Raw genomic sequence first — 23,589 nt, 5'->3', positions numbered from 1 at the left:
AATTGTTATTTCAACCAGGTAGCTTTTTTTTCCACAAGGGTATAAGAAAAAAATGCACCATAAAATGTATTGTGCAATTTCTCCTGAGTACACAGATACCTCATATGTGGTGGAAAGTAATTGTCTGGGCACACGGCGGGGCTCAGAAGAGAAGAAGCGCCATTTCACATCAAAATTGGTTGGAATTATTAGCGTACGCCATGTTGCGTATGGAGACCCGCTGAGGTGCCTAAACAATGGAGCTCCCCTACAAGTGACCTCATTTTGGAAACTAGACCCCCATGGCATAAATCTACATGGGTAATGAGCACTTTGAACCCTCACGTGCTTCATACATTGAGGCATAAAAACAAAAAAGTACTTTTTTTTCCAGAAAAATGTTATTTTAGGCTCAATTTTTTAATTTTTACAGGGGTAACAGGATAAAATGGACCGCAAAATTTGTTGGGCAATTTGTTCTGAGTATGCTGATACCTCATATGTGGCAGAAAACCACTGTTTGGGCGCACGGCAGAGCTCCAGAGGGAAGGAGCGTCATTTGACTTTTTAAATGGAAAATTAGCTGGAATTGTTAGCCGCACCATGTTGCGTTTGGAGATCCCCCTGATGTGCCCAAACAGTGGAGCTCCCCCACATGTGACCCCATGTTGGAAACTAGACCCCCCCCATACAAAGAAATATTAGTTTGGCAAAATAAAAAATACAGACGTCAGTAAAAAAAAAAATATATATATATATATATAATGAGCGCCTGCAACTGACACTAAAGCAAGTGCCACACGTGAGAGCAATGCACAAATCTCGCATCGCATCACCCGACACAGCACACTCCTGTCTGGAAGAGAGCGACCGTGGCGGATGATGCGGAGTGAGGCTTGTGCATCACTCTCACATGTGGCACTGGGCTGACCCTTACAATATTCAGTAAAAAATACTGTAGTTGACGATTACTACAGTATAATTTTACTGGCCCTACACTAAGTTTATTTGTATTTCTTTCTTAGTTTACATAAAAAAAATTAGGATGAATGCACGGATGTGCTGCAAAAAGAGGGGGGAATAGGTGGGATGGAAAAAAAGATGGATGGAGGATAGAAGAGGGCGCAACGGATGCAGGAGCAGCAGAGGATGGGATAGAGGGCGCGGCGGAGGATGGGAGAGGGGGCGGCGGAAGATGGGAGAGGGGGCGCGGTGGAGGATGGGAGAGGGCGCGGCGGATGGAGGAGCGGCAGAGGAAGGGGGGGTGAGGGGAAGCGTGGAATGGGAGTGGGAGGTGAGATTGGGGATAGCTACCTTGCAGAATGGATCTAGGCAGCAGGATTGCAGCAGATCCGGGAGGGGGGAGAGGGGGCAGAGGATTAAGGGGATGGGAGAGAGCAGGCAGCAGATCAGGGAGGGGGCAGAGGCTGATGGGGGAGTGAGGTGGCAGATGCAGGGGCGACGAGGCTGATAGGGGAGTGAGGTGGCAGATGCAGGGGCGCAGAGGCTGATGGGGGAGTGAGGTGGCAGATGCAGGGGCGAAGTGGCAGATGCAGGGGCGCAGCGGCAGATGGGGAGAGTGCGGCGGCTGATGGGGAGAGTGCGGCGGCTGATGCAGGGGCGGTGGAGCGGCTGATGGGTAGAGTGCAGTGGCTGATGGGGAGAGTACATTGGCAGATGCAGGGGCGGTGGAGCGGCTGATGGGGAGAGTGCAGTGGCTGATGGGGAGAGTGCAGCGGCAGATGCAGGGGCGGTGGAGCGGCTGATGGGGAGAGTGCGGAGGCTGATGGGGAGAGTGCGGCAGCGCGGCTGATGGGGAGAGCGCAGCAGCTGATGGGGAGAGTGCAGCGGCTGATGGGGAGAGTGCGGCGGCTGATGGGGAGAGTGCGGCGGCTGATGGGGAGAGTGCAGTGGCTGATGGGGAGAGTGCGGCGGCTGATGCAGGGGCGGTGGAGCGGCTGATGGGGAGAGTGCAGTGGCTGATGGGGAGAGTGCAGCGGCAGATGCAGGGGTGGTGGAGCGGCTGATGGGGAGAGTGCAGTGGCTGATGGGGAGAGTGCAGCGGCAGATGTAGGGGCGGTGGAGCGACTGATGGGGAGAGTGCAGTGGCTGATGGGGACAGTGCAGCGGCAGATGCAGGGGCGGTGGAGCGGCAGATGCAGGGGCGGTGGAGCGACTGATGGGGAGAGTGCAGTAGCTGATGGGGACAGTGCAGCGGCAGATGCAGGGGCGGTGGAGCGGCAGATGCAGGGGCAGTGGAGCGGCAGATACAAGCAGGCAGCAGAAAGAAAGCAGTGGCGTCACATGCAGGGGGGGGCGCAGCGTGAGAGCAGTGGCGTCAGATGCCTCCATGCATCTGACGCCGCTGCGCCCCCCCCCTGCATCTGACGCCACTGCTTTCTTACTGCTGAGTAGCGGCGTAACATGCAGGGGCGCAGCTGGAAAGTAGCGGCATCACATCAGGGGGACAGTAGCGGCGTCAGATGCAGGGGCGCAGCGGGAGAACAGGGGCGAAGCACATGGAGCAGGGCAGCGGTGGATCGGGGGCTGTGACTCACAGATGGGCGCCCGCAGGGATCACTCTCCTCAGATTCCACGGAGGGAGAAGCTAAGGAGAGCGATCTCCTACAGGGAGCTCACCCGGTCCCAGATGCACGGTACTGCTTGGAGAGATGGGTCACAAGGTCGATCTCTCCAATCAGAGCTGGGGGCGGGTGCAGTAAAGCACACTGAGCTCCAGCCAATGGCCAGTGCTGCAGCTGCACTGACATAGCTGGATTTCAATGCTTCAGCCATTTTCAATGGCTGAAACATAACACTGGCTGTGATTGGCTGAGCGGCGTTCGTCAGCCAATCACAGCCTCCGTAGGTCCGGGAAGGAGACACCACCCCTCCTGAGGTCAGGTACAAGTCCTCTCCTTCCCGAATCTACAGTTTTTTAAAACCGATGGCGGTGCCCGGTGCTCTGGTGCCGCGATTCCGCCATGACGGATGTATCCGTCATGGGTCTTTAAGTACCAGGGCACCATGACGGCTAGATCCGTCAAAGGTCGTGAAGGGGTTAACACTAGAAGTCTTCAAGTTGTAATCACTACACTACAAAGAAAACGGCTGTCATATCTATTACCTATTGTTCTTTGTAACAATTATAACGAACATAATGTTTTTAATTAGACCCTATGATGATATAGTAAATTATCACACACAAGTGTTTGCTCTCTTTTCAGTGTTAGAAATAGCAGGAGGGAGGAGGAAGAGGTTGTACACAGAACTGCACAAATAAAGTTCTGTAGCTGTGCTCACACAAAAAAAGAGTGCTAACATCAACACTCTGGAAATACACAGATCTCCCATCTAGCATGTATTACAGGGAGGGACACTCCCATAAGAGAAAACTCTGAGAATTTGATCAGGCTTAAAACTGCATATATGAAGAAATGAAGACTGCATGCTAAAGCTCCTAAAATCTATAGTAAAATAAAAAAATACATTTTTTCTTAATTTAACCTTTATATTATAATATAAAGCAGAATGAGATCGTGTCTTTTTTTCATTTAATACTTTTTAATCACTCAGTTTTGTAAAACATTAAGGTTTGTAGATTTGCCCATCAATAAATACTGTACTTTCCAAAGATCTTTTTACACCTAGGCCTGCGACTGGAACACGGGGGCATCCGCTACGTCTTGAGGAAAGAAGGTTTAATCATAATCACGGACAAGGATTCTTTACAGTACGAGCAGTGAGACTATGGAACTCTCTGCCGCATGATGTTGTAATGAGTGATTCACTACTAACATTTAAGCAGAGCCCGGACGCCTTTCTTGAAAAATTTAATATTACCAGTTATGTATATTGGATTTTGTGACAGGGTGTTGATCCATGGAACTAGTCTGATTGCCATATGTGGAGTCAGGAAGGAATTGTTTTCCCTATTGGAGCTTGTTTGCCACATTGGGGTTTTTTTTGCCTTCCTCTGGATCAACATGTTAGGCTACAGGTTGAACTAGATGGACTTAGGCGGGCTTCGATGTGATGTCGCACGCGATAGTCCCTGCCCCCGTCGCAGGTACGATATCTTGTGATAGCTGGCGTAGCGAAAATTATCGCTACGCCAGGTTCACATGCACTCACCTGCCCTGCGACCGTCGCTCTGGCCGGCGACCCGCCTCTTTCCTAAGGGGGGGCGGGTCGTGCGGCGTCATAGCGACGTCACACGGCAGGCGGCCAATAGAGACGGAAGGGCGGAGATGAGCAGGATGTAAACATCCCGCCCACCTCCTTCCTTCCGTATAGCCGCCGGCGGCAGGTAAGCTGATGTTCCTCACTCTTGTGGCTTCATACACAGCGATGTGTGCAGCCGCAGGAGCAAGGAACTACATCGTACCTGTTGCTGCAGCATAATTATGAAAAAGTCAGAGCCTGCAACGATGATACGATAGCGATGCTTTTGCGCTCGTTAATCATATCATCTAGCATATACACACTACGATCTCGAAAGTGACGCCGGAAGTGCGTCACTTTCGATTTGACCCCACCAACATCGCATGTGCGATGTTGCAACGTGCAAAGCCGCCCTTAGAGTCTCCCTTCAACCTTAAAATCTATGATACTATGATGATACTTTTTTCAAAGCTGCATTATAGCATTACATTGCATACTTTAACTTTGCCAATATACTTCATTATAAAAAAAAATCTAGGGGATGATTCAAGAAGATTGGTGTTTTGTAGATCCCCGTCTCGTGCCAGCTCCATCAACTTTGTCAGAGTTGGGGTGAAAATGCCATGGAAACACCAAAATGTTCAATAATTTTAGCGCAGGCTTACGTTACACCAAAATGATATGACTTTTCAAAGCTTTTTATGCCAGTATAATTTTGTAAAAGCCTTGATTTTTCAAGCCAAAAATCTTAATCCTAATGTAGTAGTCACAGCATTCAGATTTATTAGTAGATATCATCTTGCTCATAGAGTGTCATAGACAGTACATGACATTGAATGTCAAATTGCCGCATTTTACACAGCAAAAATAATATTAATGTTAGGTTAAAAGAAATGGGCAGTTACCTGACATTTGTTAGCAAGCATTCATACATCTTGAGCATTGACATGGTAAGATGCATGGGAGAGGTTGGAATCACAAATTTACAATTTTTCTCCACAAAATGTAAGCAAACGGGAAGCAGCCACCTGCACATCATCTAAAGAGACAAAAGACAAACTTACTTTATGAACATCACTATATGAAAGCTAACTGAATAAAACTTTACTAAAGAATAAATAATAATCTAAGAATAGAGTTGATGCAACTCTATTCTCACATCCCATTCTACTGGTCATAACAGTGGTCTGTGGCCATTGCACGGTAGCGGGAGTGTTGCCTCTTACCTGCAGGCATTCCCGTCTCTTTCTTTTGATTAGCCAGCACATGCGAACTCACGCTAGTCCAGCTTATCGAAAGAGGAGAATCAGATGTCCTTATGTAAAACTTATTCCCGCAATAGTGAAATGTCTATACTATTATAATAACTGGTCTAAAAATCTAGAAAATCAACTGTGTAACAACATTAGCATCATGCCTGGTTACCAGGATGTTACTCCTTTATAAGGCACCACTTTACAGGTAAACGTCTGCAGTCTACAGTTGGTCATCCATAGTTTACTGGAAGTCCTAGAGGATTAATGTAGCATTTGAAGATTATGGTGAGATACAGGTACCAATGTTGTATTAATGTGGGTTTGACTTATTATTATTGATTATTATTATAGCACAATTTATTCCATTGCGCTGTACATGTGAAAAGTGGTATACATAATATGGACAAGTACAATAACCATGAACAATACAAGGCAGAGAGAGGTACAGTAGGAGAGAGGACTCTGCCCACAAGAGATCACAATCTACAAGGGATGGGTGAGGATACAGTAGGTGAGGGTAGAGCTGGTCATGATGTTGTGTTTAGAACAGAAGCACATTCATCTCAACGTTAATACTTACATTGAGGACATTCCAATGAACTTCAGTAGTTGCCATTGAGTCATTAAGAAATTAAGAAGACACTTGAAACACTTGGAATAGTTTTCACAACACCTTCCTCTATTTCCAAGGGAAGTATGATTCTATACAAGTCTCTGCCACTCTAGGCTCCACACTTTAGCAAAATGGATAGGCTGGATTCAAACTCCCAATGCCCTGATTTATCTAAACAGTAAAGAAAGATCCAAAGCCTCCAAGTTCTGAAGCCACCAGCCTGGGTGGTGGTAATGAAAAAAAATGTTTTCTTAAAAGTACATGTAACATGAACCACAATGTCTACTATAACCTTTTGTGGATTTTAATTCCTAAATTAAAAAATCTCTTCCATTAAGTTTTTTCATTAAATCTGTGTATATGTGCATGTAGTGTAGTGTGTTTATGTTTACTTACTGACCACCATGTTCCCTGATAGCCAGTGCTGTTCCAGTTCACTTCTCATTGTCTCTCTTTGGAGGAAGGAGACGAACTGTAGCGCCACCTATTGGAAGTAGCAATCCTAAAGTCAAAAGTGACCCTTTAACAAGCCTTTTCATATGACTTAGGATTTATACCAGTTCAGAACCCCAATTTTCAGACACGGTGTTTCATGGGGATTGCCCCTCATCAGTGCAAAATATGGGAACTGATCTGGCTTATAAGAAGCTATAGTGGTATCTAAGGGGAATACATTTCTCCTTGTGGAGACCTGACAAGCCAGACTGGAGAGTGGATTGGCAAGTACATAGCATAGGGGAAGAGGCAGTGGTGACACCCAATGAAACTTATTGTGCACCCAGGTGTTCAACCCACCTAGTTAGGTTCTTTGATGACAAGTGCCTGAGCATGCTGTTGGTGTTCATGCTGGTAGTGGTCAGGCTCTCGCTGATCTTGTTGTGGCACTGATTTCAAATTCTTTCATTGTCTGCACTTTATTTAAAAAAGCACCAGACTGGGGAACACCTAACCTTTGGCCTGGGAATTTGCAGCATAAGGGTACTCTGGGGAACTTGCCTTCTCCCTCTGGCCACCTCACTGCCTCTTCCTGACAGGTGCAGAGCTGCAGATTCCCCTGTGATGCTTTCCTCACTTTACATAGTACCTTCCCAAGTTAGGTCAGTGACTTTATCGTCCACAACCTTATCTTCCACTTCCTCACTATGGTCTTCCTCCTAACTTGTTGACTGAACACCATCACTTGTTGACAACTGCGTCTCATCATCATGTACCTCTTCAGTCACTAATTGCCATTCCCCACTGTGGCTGATCAAATATTTGCGCATCATTAAATATAATTGCCTCATGTCTCTCCTGAAACATACAGGGTGAGAAACCAGAATCAATACATGGAAATATAAAGCGCTCCTTAGAGTGCTGCACTGTGGGATAACTTGTCTCCTGGGACTCGCCATGGTGGGAGGAAGGACAATTATGGTCATAATTATATGGTCCAGACTCTTGGCTACTGAGACTCGACAGTGTAGAAGACAGGCTTGTGTTGCAAAACATACTGGAAGCATTATCTGCCAGCCAATCAACCACCTTCTGGCTTCAAAAGTAGTGTCCACTGCCCCCCTGTTGTAATGGGTGTGTCACAGGTGACAGACAGTCCTGTGGTGTCTGGCTATAAAAGCTCACAGCGTGTGGCTGTGCAAACTGCTCCCTGACCTTCTGTTATTCCTGATTTATGTATTTGGTATCCTATGTATCTCCTCTGCTTGATTTTCATTCCTTTCCCTATAGGACCCTGTAGAGTTCCTCATCCTTTTAGCAGTTTTTCATCAGCACTTCTCTTGGTGTCTTTATATACCCTCATTTCCCCTTACTCTGTGCTGGTGATAGGTCTAATACCCTTAACAATTCTTCAGTTGCTGTTTGCAGATCCTCTCTCTGAAGGCCCCTTTACACACTGCAACATCGCTAGCGATATCGCTGTAACGTCACCGGTTTTGTGATGTAATAGCGACCTCACCAGCGACATTGCAGTGTGTTACATGCATCCGCGACCTGGCCCCCCGCTGTGAGGTCGCTGATCGCTGCAAGTCGTTCATGACCATTCTTTGGTCCTTTGTTTCCCACTGTGCAGCATGTATCGGTGTGTTTGACACCATTACAACGACATTGTTAGCGACCCAGCCCATAGGCGTGCTAGCGTTCCCTTTCTAGCGAGGTCATTCTGCAGGTCCGTATCGCTGCTGCATCGTTCACTAGATCTGCCTGTTTGACAGCTCACCAGCGACTGTTAGAGACTTTCCAGCAATCCCGGCCAGGTCGAGATGGCTGGTGGGATCACTGGAAAGTCTCACTGTGTAAAGGGGCCTTGGGTCATCTGGAAATAAGTTATTTGTTTACTTTCGGCATTTATTATCCCTGTGTCTTCTTAGTGGGGATGAATAAGCGCTCATCCCATCCGCTCCCTGCCTAGGGTCTATTTCAAGGTCAGCCAGGGTCAGGTATCTGGCTCGGTTCAAATCTGTGGAACCTATCTAGGGTGGTGAGGGAAGTCAGGGCCCAGCGGTAGACTTAGTCAGGGGTCACTGTCTCCCCCTTCGTTAGACACAGAGTTTCCCTTTCATTTTGCCATTCGCTTGGTAGTTCCCTGTAGCAAGCATGACACCTGCAAAGTGGGACAGGAAGCAACGTCTTGTAGGTGAGCATGTTTGTTATGTTTCCGCAGGAAGCCCCATTTGCGCTGACCCAGGGCCTCGGCCTCTGCATGCACCATCAGCAACACATTCACTTCCCCGTCCCTTACTTTCTTTGTGCATCTTAAACTATGTATATAATAAATGCCTGCAATTTTCAGGTATTTATTGGGAAAACAAAATATGTAAGACTTTTGATTTTATGGTTACAAAAGCAGTAAACCTACAATAAACTCTAAGGTATTAAACTCTGCGTATTTTCCTCTAATCCAAAACTCTCTCCTCCATAACCTATCCCTATTCTGAATTCAGGTAACTCCAGTTTTACTAGCGAATTTACAGTCCTGAAAAAGACTTATGTTGTTTTTTTTAACCTTCTTTTTATTAGTTTTTAATAACAAAAACAGATAATCAATAATCATATAATACAATACATTATGATTATGTTAAACTAGAAAATTACAGATAATGTATCTCCTCGAATCCCAACCCCCCTCCCGACCTCCCCCACCCCACCTCTGCGTGTCCTCTCTGCAAACCTAGATCTTTATGATATTGGGTTGTGCCCTACAATGACCTCCCGCAGGTAGCATGAGGTATTTTCAAATTGTGATCTAAGACTATTTTTAGTGTCTATGGGGAGTGTCTGGATGTATGGACTCCATGTTTCAAAAAATTTCCTGGTCAATTTTTGCTTGTTTGTCAACATCTCCAATCTCTCCATTTTAAACAGAAATTTGATTTTTGTGTCAACCAATGCCATAGTTGGGGGATTTGAGTTTATCCATTGGTGTAAAATGCTTTTCCTAGTGGCCGCTGCCCAAATAGAAAGTGCCGCCTTTGAAAGACTTATGTTTTAATGGTACAGCAGTGGTATACAGTTAGGGGTGCTTCACACACAGCGAGATCGCTGCTGAGATCGCTGCTGAGTCACGGTTTTTGTGACGCAGCAGTGACCTCATTAGCGAACTCGCTGTGTGTGACACTGAGCAGCGATCTGGCCCCTGCTGTGAGATCGCTGCTCGTTACACACAGCCCTGGTTCGTTTTTTTATTGTTGCTCTCCCGCTGTGACGCACAGATCGCTGTGTGTAACAGCGAGAGAGCGACGAAATGAAGCGAGCAGGGAGCAGGAGCCGGCATCTGACAGCTGCGGTAAGCTGTAACCAGGGTAAACATCGGGTAACCAAGGTGGTTACCCGATATATACCTTCGTTACTAGCCTCCGCCGCTCTCACGCTGCCTATGCTGCCGGCTCCTGCTCTCTGCACATGTAGCTGCAGTACACATCGGGTAATCAACCCGATGTGTACTGTAGCTAGGAGAGCAGGGAGCCAGCGCTAAGCAGTGTGCGCGGCTCCCTGTTCTCTGCACATGTAGCAACGTTATGATCGCTGCTGCGTCGCTGTGTTTGACAGCTAAGCAGCGATCATAACAGCGACTTACAAGGTCGCTGTTACGTCACAGAAAATGGTGACGTAACAGCGACGTTGTTGTCGCTATGTGTGAACCCAGCCTTACTGCAATAGTAAATAAACATTGACTTTATGCCTCCTCTAATTTAAGCTCTCCCTCCAAGATTAACTCTCCCTGAACTGCTTCCAGAGGGGAGTGTGTTGAGCATTGCATGGCTGGGTCTTTTATAACACCCAATGATGCTGTTCAGCTGGCCAATCACAGTGTTGTCAGTAGCCAACATGGCTACTGTGTTGCCGTGTATGACAGGCAAAACATGCGGGGTGAGGAATCGAGCACGAAACTTGAGCACCCGCAAGACTCAATTGAGTAACAAGCATACCCAAGCATATCAATGCTCAATCAAGTATCAAACATTGGTAGGTACATTTGCTCATCACTAATTATGAAGATTGCTAATTGGGTCATCTGAGTCATAAAGCTACATTCCACTTTAATTTAATTTACACATACTTCCAGAACTGTAGCTTTACAATATAGTTGTATTTTCATGCTGCTAGTGCCTAAGCTAAATAATGGGTAAGTGTTACTTATATAAACTGCCCACGTAACTATGTGACCATACAGTATGTCAATATAATAAAATCTACATTGATATCCATGCAAAGGTGAAGTTATGTCTTATTTTTCTATATTACATGCAATTTGCACAGCTTGAATAGATTTAATTTTCTAGAATTTCAGAAAACAATTGAATGCAGTCTGCGTACTGCCGCACATATTAATATTATAACATCAATGATATATATATACGTAGTGTAATGTTTTGCATTGTTTCCATTCTGAAATAAAATGAACAATAACAAATTCTAATAAAAATAAATACAAACAGCTAAAGATTCAAGTTTTCCCATAGGAACAATGTTCCCATCTTCATTTAAATTGGAAGGTATATATTACTAATAAAAGTAATAACAATAATATGCTGGAAATGAGCTTTACCAAAATCATCCAAATAAGCCTATTATAGAAAACAAAATACTATAAATCCCTCCTCAGGCAAGTATTAGTCTGACTAATTGCATGGAAAGCATCTCAGCATTGTCATTAACATGTTAAGCCTTCAAAAAAGCCAGTTGATTATAAAGTGAATGTCAAATGAAAATGCAGCAGCGCCATATGCCAAAGGATAAGATATACAGTCCCAGCAAATGTTCTACGAAATAATGCATCAAGGTAAGTTTACATACAATAGGAGCATGATAAAAGCTATTAGATCAAGCTTTAATGTAATAATTTTCTTTCCTATTTACCATATGGCAACTTATTTTAAAACAATTATATTCCAATCCATCTGCATAGTCTAAAGTACATGGAGGCAGGCAGCTTTTCAGATTGCTCCCAGCTGGTAGAAACTGAAGGTGAATGAATAGGCTGTTAACTACCAATTTAACTTCAAAGTGCAAAGTAAAATGGAAACAGCATTACCGTGTTATAGCCTATACTACTGTAAGAAAGTATTTAATTCTACTCTATATCAGCTAATATTACATATTTGGCCAACATAATGGGTTACTTAAACACAATACTAGACCTGCACAGTATATCTCATAAATGCAAGATCTATAATGGCCATACAATAAGGGCTAGGACACACGACCAGTAAAATGGGCTTAGTTGAATGCAAAAAAAAAAAAAAAAAAATCGCACTCCACTCAGACCATTGTTACTCTATGGGCCCATTTCCGTATGCAATTTTTTTCCTCAGCCCTAAATGGACTGAGAAAACAATCACAGTGTGCTGCAACTGTAATCTGATTCGTATTCACTCGCCCTCATACAAGTCTATGGGTGCAAGTGAAACATCGCACTGCACTCGGATGACACCGGAGTGCAGTGCAATAATCGCATCAGCTGATAATGGAGAAGGTGGGAAGGTTAGTCCCTCCCTCTCCTCCGCAACTGTGATCTGATCGCAGGATCGTATCACAGTACAATGATACTCGGCTCACACTTGCAACAGATCAGGAGCCGAGCTTCATTACGATATCACATCCAATGCTCTCCATATGCGCATGTGTCCCCAGGCTATATGTATGAAAGGTGCAAGTCTAACCTTTGAGAACTGCTGGCTGAGTTATTCTATAATCTTCAGAGATTTCAAAAGAGCTACACCACCTCTCTATGGGATACAATGAGGAAATCAACAGCAAAAATCAGGAAATAGGGGTTTATGAAACCCTTGTTCTCCTGATAGGTTGGGGGTAGTGATGAGACAGCACTTTCATGCTCATTTGCCTGGTACTAGTAATGAGCAGTCAGATGCTCGGATAACCTGACTCCTGTACTGAGTATAATGAATGACGATGAGGAACGCAAGCATTTTTCCAGAAGATCTTCTAAAAAAACATGCTTGAGTACTCCATTGACTTTCATTATACTTGGTACAGGAGTCGAGGTCATCCGAGTGTTTGACTGCTCGTTATGAGTACCATTATAAAAACTGAAATGACAAAGAAAGGGACATGTAAATTGTATCTTATCCGGTGATCCAGTGGTACCAAAAGGAGCTAATTAGGTGCACTAACCTGGCGTGGTTGTGTTAAAGATGCAACCACTAAAACCACAAAATAAGGATGGCTGCTGCAGAACCCATGAAGATAGCGATAAAGTGGATAGAAGAAACAGGGTTTACCGTATTTTTCGGACTATAAGATGCACTGTACCATAAGGCGCACCCTGGTTTTAGAGGAGGAAAATAAATTTTTTAAGCAAAAAATGTGGTCATGACACACTGTTTTGGGGCGAGGATCTGCTGCTGACACTGTATGGGGTAATTTAAAAAAAAAACAAAAAAAAACGGCGTGCGGTTTCCCCCAATTTTGATAACCAGCCAAGATAAAGTCTCACAGCTGGGGGCTGGTATTCTCAGGCTGGGGAGACTCACGTTATTGGGAGCCCCCAAGCCTAAAAATATCAGCCAGAAGCCACCCAGAATTGCCGCATTCATTAGATGCGACAGTCCTGGGACTTTTCCCTGCTCATCCCGATTGCCCTGATGCGTGGGATTTGGGGTCATAAGGAGTTAATGGCAGCAGCCCATAGCTGCCACTAAGTCCTAGATTAGTGATGGCAGGCGTCTAGGAGACACCCTCTCATCACTAAGCTGTAAGTGAAAGTAAAAAAGCACAAACACATAAAAATCCTTTATTTGAAATAACAGACAAAAAAAACACCCTCTTTCACCACTTTATTAACCCTTAAAATACGCAGATCTGATGTAATCCACACGATGTCCCACGACGCATCCAGCTCTGCTACATCTGACAATCACAGAGAGAAGCCATAGAACACGACCGCTCTCTGTGAGGGTCAGGCTGCAAGTAAAGTGAGCTGCGCGAGATCAACGGTGACTTCAGCTGTCACCTCACATCACTTGACTAAAGTCACCGTGGATCTCGCGGTCACTTCAGCCACGGCCGGATTTGCGGTAACAGCTGCAGGACTCCTGCTGTATACTCACCTCTCCTCACTCCATGCAGCATCGCTCGCTTCCTGTCTGTGTGCCACCTGACCTTTGCAGACCCGTGTGTACAGCGATGACATCAACGCTGTGCTCACCGCTCTCTACACTGATCAGCTGGGCGGCAGACAGGAGGAAACCGCGATGCTGCAGGGGAACAGTGAGTATACCATACTTATTCACTGCCCCCCGCGCTGATGATGGTGCACAGGGGGCAGTGAATACAGCCGCACATGATTACTCCAGGCTGTAGTTGCCTGGGGTGATCACACAGGCCGGCTCTTTGGTATGCGCGCATCCCCCGCCCATCATCCTGCCCACCTGTCAGCACCGGCTTCAGGGCTGAGAGATGATGGGTGGGATGATAGGCTTGCATATCAAATGAGCGGGCCCACATGGTCAGGGTATCGCTGCTACAGCCTGCTCCTGCCTGTGATGACCTGTTCCACCACTAACGCACCCGCCTTCACCCGCTTCCCACCACAGCACCGCAGCCATCGGACTATAAGAAACACACCCCAATTTCTCCCAAAATTCGGGGGGAAAAAAGTGCATCTTATAGTCTGAAAAATACAGTGTACGCACTGTCAGAAGAAGATCACTGAAAACCAATGAAAATTAAAACAGCTGATTTAATTGTTCTATGCATTTCAGAGCTGTATAACTCATTCTTCAGGAACAAAATAGTGGACATAATTGATTTTGTTCCTGAAGAAGGAGTTCTACAGCTCCAAAACGCGTAGAACAATAAAATCAGATGTTTTTAATCTCCATCGATCTTCAGTGATTTTCTTCTGGCAGTGTGGATAAACCCTTTTCTTCCATCCACTTCATTGCTATCTTCATGGGTTCTTCAGCAGCCATCCTTATTACATGGTTTTAGTGGTTGTTTTTCCAACACAACCACACCAGGTTAGTGCATCTAATTAACTCCTTTTTGTAAGATATATTACAAAGTTACTGATTTTCATGTGTACGACTGATAAAATAAAAATTAAAAAGACCATTAGTTTTTAAATTTGTCTTGATATATTATTATTTTTAAATTCAATAGTAGTTTTTAATTTGGGAAATGTAATCTTTCCATTCTACGTACTTTACTTAGGAACATTTGAGAAACATTTTTTCACAGAATCAGAATAATATAGCAATATTTAAAACATTTTGTAGCTCCAGGATTTTTTCAATAAATTATTATTGAAATCACCAGCACATTTTACAGACTTATTTAGTATAATTCTCACTTTAAAGTCCTAAAAGAAAAGTCAATATCTTCTAGCAGAAAAGAAAAAAAGTTGAATTTTACATAAAACAAACGGAGGAAATGAAACCCGTCCCTACTGCGACAGCGGGTCAAATCCCATGGCGATGCAGATTTTTTATACTTTAGCTACCAGCTTTATGAAGACACCGCTGAGGTCCTTTCTAATAAGTTATTTTTCTTGATAAGATAAATCCTTCTGCTGTGATGATCTCTGTTTGTAATGGGATCATTGCCCATCTATTATATTATAATAATCCTGTGGTTGCGATAAGTGAGATAAATGACAGCTAAGGAAAAAGGAATATTCTATATTATTATTTGTCAGGCCATTGAAACTGCATTTTTCTTAAATGAGACTATGTACCTAGTGAGGTTATTTCCTTCAAAGTTATTGATAGCATGACTTCTGGAGCACACTTCATCAGCTTCTGCTAACACTGGCTCCAAATCAAATAAAGAAGGTTATTCCATTAGCCAACACACATTTCCTACAGTCCCATTTTGTCATAAGCCGCTGCATATAGAATATGTTTAGAAAAATGGGATTTTTTTTTCCAATATTATACACTTATATACCTCTGGCAATGATAAACCACCCTGACATATTGTATCATATATTCTGTTTAAAGATTAACAGATCAAGCAAAACTCAAAATTTACCTGATTGCGCCGATTTTACTGGGAAATACGGTTCACAGAGAAGTTATTTCTCTTGAATTTAATGTCCCTTATTATAGTCTTTCCAGACCCTCTACTGATCACCTCTCCTGCCACTCTTTCTGCTTCCTGCCCACTGTTTGGTCCTCCATGTCTCATCGCATTGATCTCCGGTCCAGTCTTCACCATAGATCGGAGCTTCCTGTCGCAAAAAGGCATGGATTTAACTATGAATGACCAGTATCCTTTGGGGCCTGCGGATGAAAGTTGCAGCACAGTGTTCACTTTTGTAAGTAGGCCCTGGAGCACGCTCGACATGCTCCAGGGCTTGCTTATACCTTGCTGCCCAGGCCTAGAGTGAACACCAAGCTGGAAATGCAACATGATACAGGCACAGAGGATGAAACTGAGGCAACTGGACAGGTGAATACTGAGGTATGTTTTTTATTACATTTTTACAGTCCTCTACTGTTCAGCAAGAAGACTGTCACGATTCCTCTGTGAAGAGCATCATGCACTGGAGATACTCTGCTGTGTTCTCTGGACTGCTGAACTTGCAGGTTGATTGACTGAGCAGGATTCCATGCTGGTTCTGGGTGGTGTGTGCTCAGGAGTTTCATCTTTCTGGTAATTGTTCTGTTTCTTTACTGAGCATGCTGCCCCCAAAACTTTGCCAGTCGTACATTCTGGTTTGGTAGTTATGCTGTTAACCTGTGTCTTTGCTTTGTTCTGATCTCAGTTTTCTGACCCCAGACTGTTGCTTGACTTCTCTTTGCGAGCTCCCTGTTCCTGTAGTGACTTCTTGGCTTTTGATCCCGGACCATTATCTGACTATGTCTCGGTTTTCTCCCTGAAGTTATTATTTGTCTTCAGGGAATACTGACCCTGGCTTGAGACCAGACTGCGCCTGAATTCTTCCTGTGTCCATACTGTACGTGTCCTCCTGTTACCAGATCCTGCCTTTTCTGACAACTCTTCCATCTGTACTATCCGTAAGTAGTGATTTGCATTAAAAAGACAGCTGTGGCTGGGTGTCATTTATTCTATTTGTGCATAGCGAATTCCAAAAAATCCATTTCCTCCAAAATGTAGATTTTTCTAAAATTCCAGTAAAATTTAATTGCAAGTATAGATGCATTTCAGGGATGAGCAATTAATTTGAAATGTGTCATGTCTTTCCCAGGTAAATGATATAAATGCACCTAATCATTTACATATGAACGAAACAAATCAGTTCACAACACCTTAAGGCCGCTTTACACGCAACGACATCGCTAATGAGATGTCGTTGGGGTCACGGAATTTGTGACGCACATCTGGCCTCGTTAGCGATGTGTGAAACACAGGAACGACTGTTAATGATCAAAAATACTCACCATATCGTTGATCGTTGACACGTCGTTCTAATCTCAAATATCGTTGCTGCTGCAGTAACGATGTTCGTCGTTCCTGCGGCAGCATACATCGCTATGTGTGACACCGCAGGAACGAGGAACAACATCGGACCTGCGGCCGCCGCCAATGAGGAAGGAAGGAGGTGGGCAGGATGTTACGGCCGCTCATCTCCGCCCCTCCGCTTCTATTAGGCGGCCGCTTAGTGACGCCGCTTTGACGCTGCACGAACCGCCCCCTTAAAAAGGAGGCGGTTTTCCGACCACAGCGACATTGCTAGGCAGGTAAGTCCATGTGATGAGTCTGAGCGATGTTGTGCGCCACGGGCAGTGATTTGCCTGTGACACACAACCGACGGGGGCGGGTGCTTTCACCAGCGACATCGCTAGCAATGTCGCTGCATGTAAAGTAGCCTTTATCCTATTGCTCCATGGTCCAGGTTCTGAAGATTATGCACAAACTTTGACAATAATTCATGAAATTCTGAAGAATATTCACTCATTTGAATTAAGACAATGAATTTTTGTTGTAAATAAGGAGCATGGTAATTTAAGCTGTAAGAAAATGTTTACTAATAAACTTCACATTCAGAGTTAACTTTTTATTCTAACAAAACCATAAGCCTAAAATTGGGGAGTTGTTTTCCAAGTTGTATAGTGTTCAGTAGAGTTGAGCGCGGTTCGCGGTTCGAGGTTCTCCAGTTCTAGGCTCGAGTGATTTTGGGGCCTGTTCTAGATCGAACTAGAACTCAAGCTTTTTGCAAAAGCTCGATAGTTCTAGAAACGTTCGAGAACGGTTCTAGCAGCAAAAAAACAGCTAATTCCCAGCTGGCTTTCCGCTGTAATAGTGTAAGTCACTCTGTGACTCACACTATTATGACATTTCAGTGTATAGTGTGCGTGAACAGCGCCTTCAGATCACTGCTGTTTGTATAATGGTGATCGCCATTTTTTATTTTTTTTTCCAAGTCTTCCTTCCCTAAGCGCGCGCGTCTTGTGGGGCGGGCCAGCATGTCAGCCAATCCCAGACACACACACAGCTAAGTGGACTTTTAGCCAGAGAAGCAACGGCATGTGTGATAGGATGTCCATGTCACATGTCCCTGCATTATAAAACCGGACATTTTCCTCCAGGACGCCATTATCTCTTCTGCGTCCTTGGTGTCAGATATCACTTGGGCAGCTCCGTCCTGAGTCCTATCGCTGATACAGCTGTATGCGCTCCATACACAGCGCTGGACAGCTTAGGGAGAGCACTTTCTATCAGTCCTTTTAAGGGCTCGTACCGGCAGGGTCAGAGCCATAGGTGACAGGTCCTGAAAACAGCGACAGCGTCTGTGTAGCAAAGGTCAGGGATTTCCTCCCTGCATTTCCTCATTAGGAGGGAATAGAAAGGCAGGCTTCCTTTCCTCTACCCAGAGCCCCACAATTCTGGCACTGTACCCTCCTGTCCTCTGCACACTCCAACTCATTATAACTAAGCCATTACACTAGCAAACACTCAGTGTACCTAGTGGCATCCTAAACGTGGCTATTGGACTTTGCTATAGTCCCACTAGTGCAAAGACATTTGCAGCACCTCTGCCTGCATTGCACACTCCAGCTCATTATAACTAAGCCATTATACTAGCAAACACTCAGTGTACCTAGTGGCATCCTAAACGTGGCTATTGGACTGTTGTCTAGTCACACTAGTGCAAAGACATTTGCAGCACCTCTGCCTGCATTGCACACTCCAACTAATTATAACTAAGCCATTATACTAGCAAACACTCAGTGTACCTAGTGGCATCCTAAACGTGGCTATTGGACTTTGCTATAGTCCCACTAGTGCAAAGACATTTGCAGCACCTCTGCCTGCATTGCACACTCCAACTCATTATAACTAAGCCATTATACTAGCAAACACTCAGTGTACCTAGTGGCATCCTAAACGTGGCTATTGGACTTTGCTACAGTCCCACTAGTGCAAAGACATTTGCAGCACCTCTTCCTGCATTGCACACTCCAACTCATTATAACTAAGCCATTATACTAGCAAACACTCAGTGTACCTAGTGGCATCCTAAACGTGGCTATTGGACTTTGCTATAGTCCCACTAGTGCAAAGACATTTGCAGCACCTCTGCCTGCATTGCACACTCCAACTCATTATAACTAAGCCATTATACTAGCAAACACTCAGTGTACCTAGTGGCATCCTAAACGTGGCTATTGGACTTTGCTATAGTCCCACTAGTGCAAGGACATTTGCAGCACCTCTGCCTGCATTGCACACTCCAAATCATTATAACTAAGCCATTATACTAGCAAACACTCAGTGTACCTAGTGGCATCCTAAACGTGGCTATTGGACTTTGCTATAGTCCCACTAGTGCAAAGACATTTGCAGCACCTCTGCCTGCATTGCACACTCCAACTCATTATAACTAAGCCATTATACTAGCAAACACTCAGTGTACCTAGTGGCATCCTAAACGTGGCTATTGGACTTTGCTATAGTCCCACTAGTGCAAAGACATTTGCAGCACCTCTGCCTGCATTGCACACTCCAACTCATTATAACTAAGCCATTATACTAGCAAACACTCAGTGTACCTAGTGGCATCCTAAACGTGGCTATTGGACTGTTGTCTAGTCACACTAGTGCAAAGACATTTGCAGCACCTCTGCCTGCATTGCACACTCCAACTCATTATAACTAAGCTATTATACTAGCAAACACTCAGTGTACCTAGTGGCATCCTAAACGTGGCTATTGGACTGTTGTCTAGTCACACTAGTGCAAAGACATTTGCAGCACCTCTACCTGCATTACACACTCCAACTCATTATAACTAAGCCATTATACTAGCAAACACTCAGTGTACCTAGTGGCATCCTAAACGTGGCTATTGGACTGTTGTCTAGTCACACTAGTGCAAAGACATTTGCAGCACCTCTGCCTGCATTGCACACTCCAACTCATTATAACTAAGCTATTATACTAGCAAACACTCAGTGTACCTAGTGGCATCCTAAACGTGGCTATTGGACTTTGCTATAGTCCCACTAGTGCAAAGACATTTGCAGCACCTCTGCCTGCATTGCACACTCCAACTCATTATAACTAAGCCATTATACTAGCAAACACTCAGTGTACCTAGTGGCATCCTAAACGTGGCTATTGGACTTTGCTATAGTCCCACTAGTGCAAGGACATTTGCAGCACCTCTGCCTGCATTGCACACTCCAACTCATTATAACTAAGCCATTATACTAGCAAACACTCAGTGTACCTAGTGGCATCCTAAACGTGGCTATTGGACTGTTGTCTAGTCACACTAGTGCAAAGACATTTGCAGCACCTCTGCCTGCATTGCACACTCCAACTCATTATAACTAAGCCATTATACTAGCAAACACTCAGTGTACCTAGTGGCATCCTAAACGTGGCTATTGGACTTTGCTATAGTCCCACTAGTGCAAAGACATTTGCAGCACCTCTGCCTGCATTGCACACTCCAACTCATTATAACTAAGCCATTATACTAGCAAACACTCAGTGTACCTAGTGGCATCCTAAACGTGGCTATTGGTCTTTGCTACAGTCCCACTAGTGCAAAGACATTTGCAGCACCTCTGCCTGCATTGCACACTCCAACTCATTATAACTAAGCCATTATACTAGCAAACACTCAGTGTACCTAGTGGCATCCTAAACGTGGCTATTGGACTTTGCTATAGTCCCACTAGTGCAAAGACATTTGCAGCACCTCTGCCTGCATTGCACACTCCAACTCATTATAACTAAGCCATTATACTAGCAAACACTCAGTGTACCTAGTGGCATTCTAAACGTGGCTATTGGACTTTGCTATAGTCCCACTAGTGCAAAGACATTTGCAGCACCTCTGCCTGCATTGCACACTCCAACTCATTATAACTAAGCCATTATACTAGCAAACACTCAGTGTACCTAGTGGCATCCTAAACATGGCTATTGGACTGTTGTCTAGTCAAACTAGTGCAAAGACATTTGCAGCACCTCTGCCTACATTGCACACTCCAACTCATTATAACTAAGCCATTATACTAGCAAACACTCAGTGTACCTAGTGGCATCCTAAACGTGGCTATTGGACTGTTGTCTAGTCACACTAGTGCAAAGACATTTGCAGCACCTCTACCTGCATTGCACACTCCAACTCATTATAACTAAGCCATTATACTAGCAAACACTCAGTGTACCTAGTGGCATCCTAAACGTGGCTATTGGACTTTGCTATAGTCCCACTAGTGCAAAGACATTTGCAGCTCCTCTGCCTGCATTGCACACTCCAACTCATTATAACTAAGCCATTATACTAGCAAACGCTCAGTGTACCTAGTGGCATCCTAAACGTGGCTATTGGACTGTTGTCTAGTCACACTAGTGCAAAGACATTTGCAGCACCTCTGCCTGCATTGCACACTCCAACTCATTATAACTAAGCCATTATACTAGCAAACACTCAGTGTACCTAGTGGCATCCTAAACGTGGCTATTGGTCTTTGCTACAGTCCCACTAGTGCAAAGACATTTGCAGCACCTCTGCCTGCATTGCACACTCCAACTCATTATAGCTAAGCCATTATACTAGCAAACACTCAGTGTACCTAGTGGCATCCTAAACGTGGCTATTGGACTTTGCTATAGTCCCACTAGTGCAAAGACATTTGCAGCACCTCTGCCTGCATTGCACACTCCAACTCATTATAACTAAGCCATTATACTAGCAAACACTCAGTGTACCTAGTGGCATCCTAAACGTGGCTATTGGACTTTGCTATAGTCCCACTAGTGCAAGGACATTTGCAGCACCTCTGCCTGCATTGCACCCTCCAACTCATTATAACTAAGCTATTATACTAGCAAACACTCAGTGTACCTAGTGGCATCCTAAACGTGGCTATTGGACTTTGCTATAGTCCCACTAGTGCAAAGACATTTGCAGCACCTCTGCCTGCATTGCACACTCCAACTCATTATAACTAAGCCATTATACTAGCAAACACTCAGTGTACCTAGTGGCATCCTAAACGTGGCTATTGGACTTTAATATAGTCCCACAAGTGCAAAGACATTTGCAGCACCTCTGCCTGCATTGCACACTCCAACTCATTATAACTAAGCCATTATACTAGCAAACACTCAGTGTACCTAGTGGCATCCTAAACGTGGCTATTGGACTGTTGTCTAGTCACACTAGTGCAAAGACATTTGCAGCACCTCTGCCTGCATTGCACACTCCAACTCATTATAACTAAGCCATTATACTAGCAAACACTCAGTGTACCTAGTGGCATCCTAAACGTGGCTATTGGACTGTTGTCTAGTCACACTAGTGCAAAGACATTTGCAGCACCTCTACCTGCATTGCACACTCCAACTCATTATAACTAAGCCATTATACTAGCAAACACTCAGTGTACCTAGTGGCATCCTAAACGTGGCTATTGGACTTTGCTATAGTCCCACTAGTGCAAAGACATTTGCAGCTCCTCTGCCTGCATTGCACACTCCAACTCATTATAACTAAGCCATTATACTAGCAAACACTCAGTGTACCTAGTGGCATCCTAAACGTGGCTATTGGACTGTTGTCTAGTGACACTAGTGCAAAGACATTTGCAGCATCTCTGCCTGCATTGCACACTCCAACTCATTATAACTAAGCCATTATACTAGCAAACACTCAGTGTACCTAGTGGCATCCTAAACGTGGCTATTGGACTGTTGTCTAGTCACACTAGTGCAAAGACATTTGCAGCACCTCTACCTGCATTGCACACTCCAACTCATTATAACTAAGCCATTATACTAGCAAACACTCAGTGTACCTAGTGGCATCCTAAACGTGGCTATTCTACTTTGCTATAGTCCCACTAGTGCAAAGACATTTGCAGCACCTCTGCCTGCATTGCACACTCCAACTCATTATAACTAAGCCATTATACTAGCAAACACTCAGTATACCTAGTGGCATCCTAAACGTGGCTATTGGACTTTGCTATAGTCCCACTAGTGCAAAGACATTTGCAGCACCTCTGCCTGCATTGCACACTCCAACTCATTATAACTAAGCCATTATACTAGCAAACACTCAGTGTACCTAGTGGCATCCTAAACGTGGCTATTGGACTTTGCTATAGTCCCACTAGTGCAAAGACATTTGCAGCACCTCTGCCTGCATTGCACACTCCAACTCATTATAACTAAGCCATTATACTAGCAAACACTCAGTGTACCTAGTGGCATCCTAAACGTGGCTTTTGGACTGTTGTCTAGTCACACTATTGCAAAGACATTTTCAGCACCTCTGCCTGCATTGCACACTCCAACTCATTATAACTAAGCCATTATACTAGCAAACACTCAGTGTACCAAGGGGCATCCTAAACGTGGCTATTGGACTTTGCTATAGTCCCACTAGTGCAAAGACATTTGCAGCACCTCTGCCTGCATTGCACACTCCAACTCATTATAACTAAGCCATTATACTAGCAAACACTCAGTGTACCTAGTGGCATCCTAAACGTGGCTATTGGACTTTAATATAGTCCCACTAGTGCAAAGACATTTGCAGCACCTCTGCCTGCATTGCACACTCCAACTCATTATAACTAAGCCATTATACTAGCAAACACTCAGTGTACCTAGTGGCATCCTAAACGTGGC

General features: G+C 44.6%; 1 protein-coding gene across 1 annotated transcript in view; it reads right to left on the bottom strand.

The window, feature by feature from the left end:
• The window catches only part of LOC142302376 (dynein axonemal heavy chain 3-like), a 2,626,214-nt gene that overhangs the window by 1,423,331 nt on the left and 1,179,294 nt on the right, over nt 1–23,589 (bottom strand). The window contains exon 39 of the mRNA XM_075343433.1: nt 5,049–5,182. Coding sequence (XP_075199548.1) covers nt 5,049–5,182 — 134 coding nt within the window. The remainder of the gene's footprint in view (nt 1–5,048; nt 5,183–23,589) is intronic.

The sequence above is a fragment of the Anomaloglossus baeobatrachus genome, chromosome 4, assembly GCF_048569485.1.
Source record: "Anomaloglossus baeobatrachus isolate aAnoBae1 chromosome 4, aAnoBae1.hap1, whole genome shotgun sequence".
Lineage (NCBI taxonomy): Eukaryota > Metazoa > Chordata > Amphibia > Anura > Aromobatidae > Anomaloglossus > Anomaloglossus baeobatrachus.
Note: the sequence above shows the minus strand (reverse complement) of the source record. Positions and strands in the feature narration are given on the sequence as shown.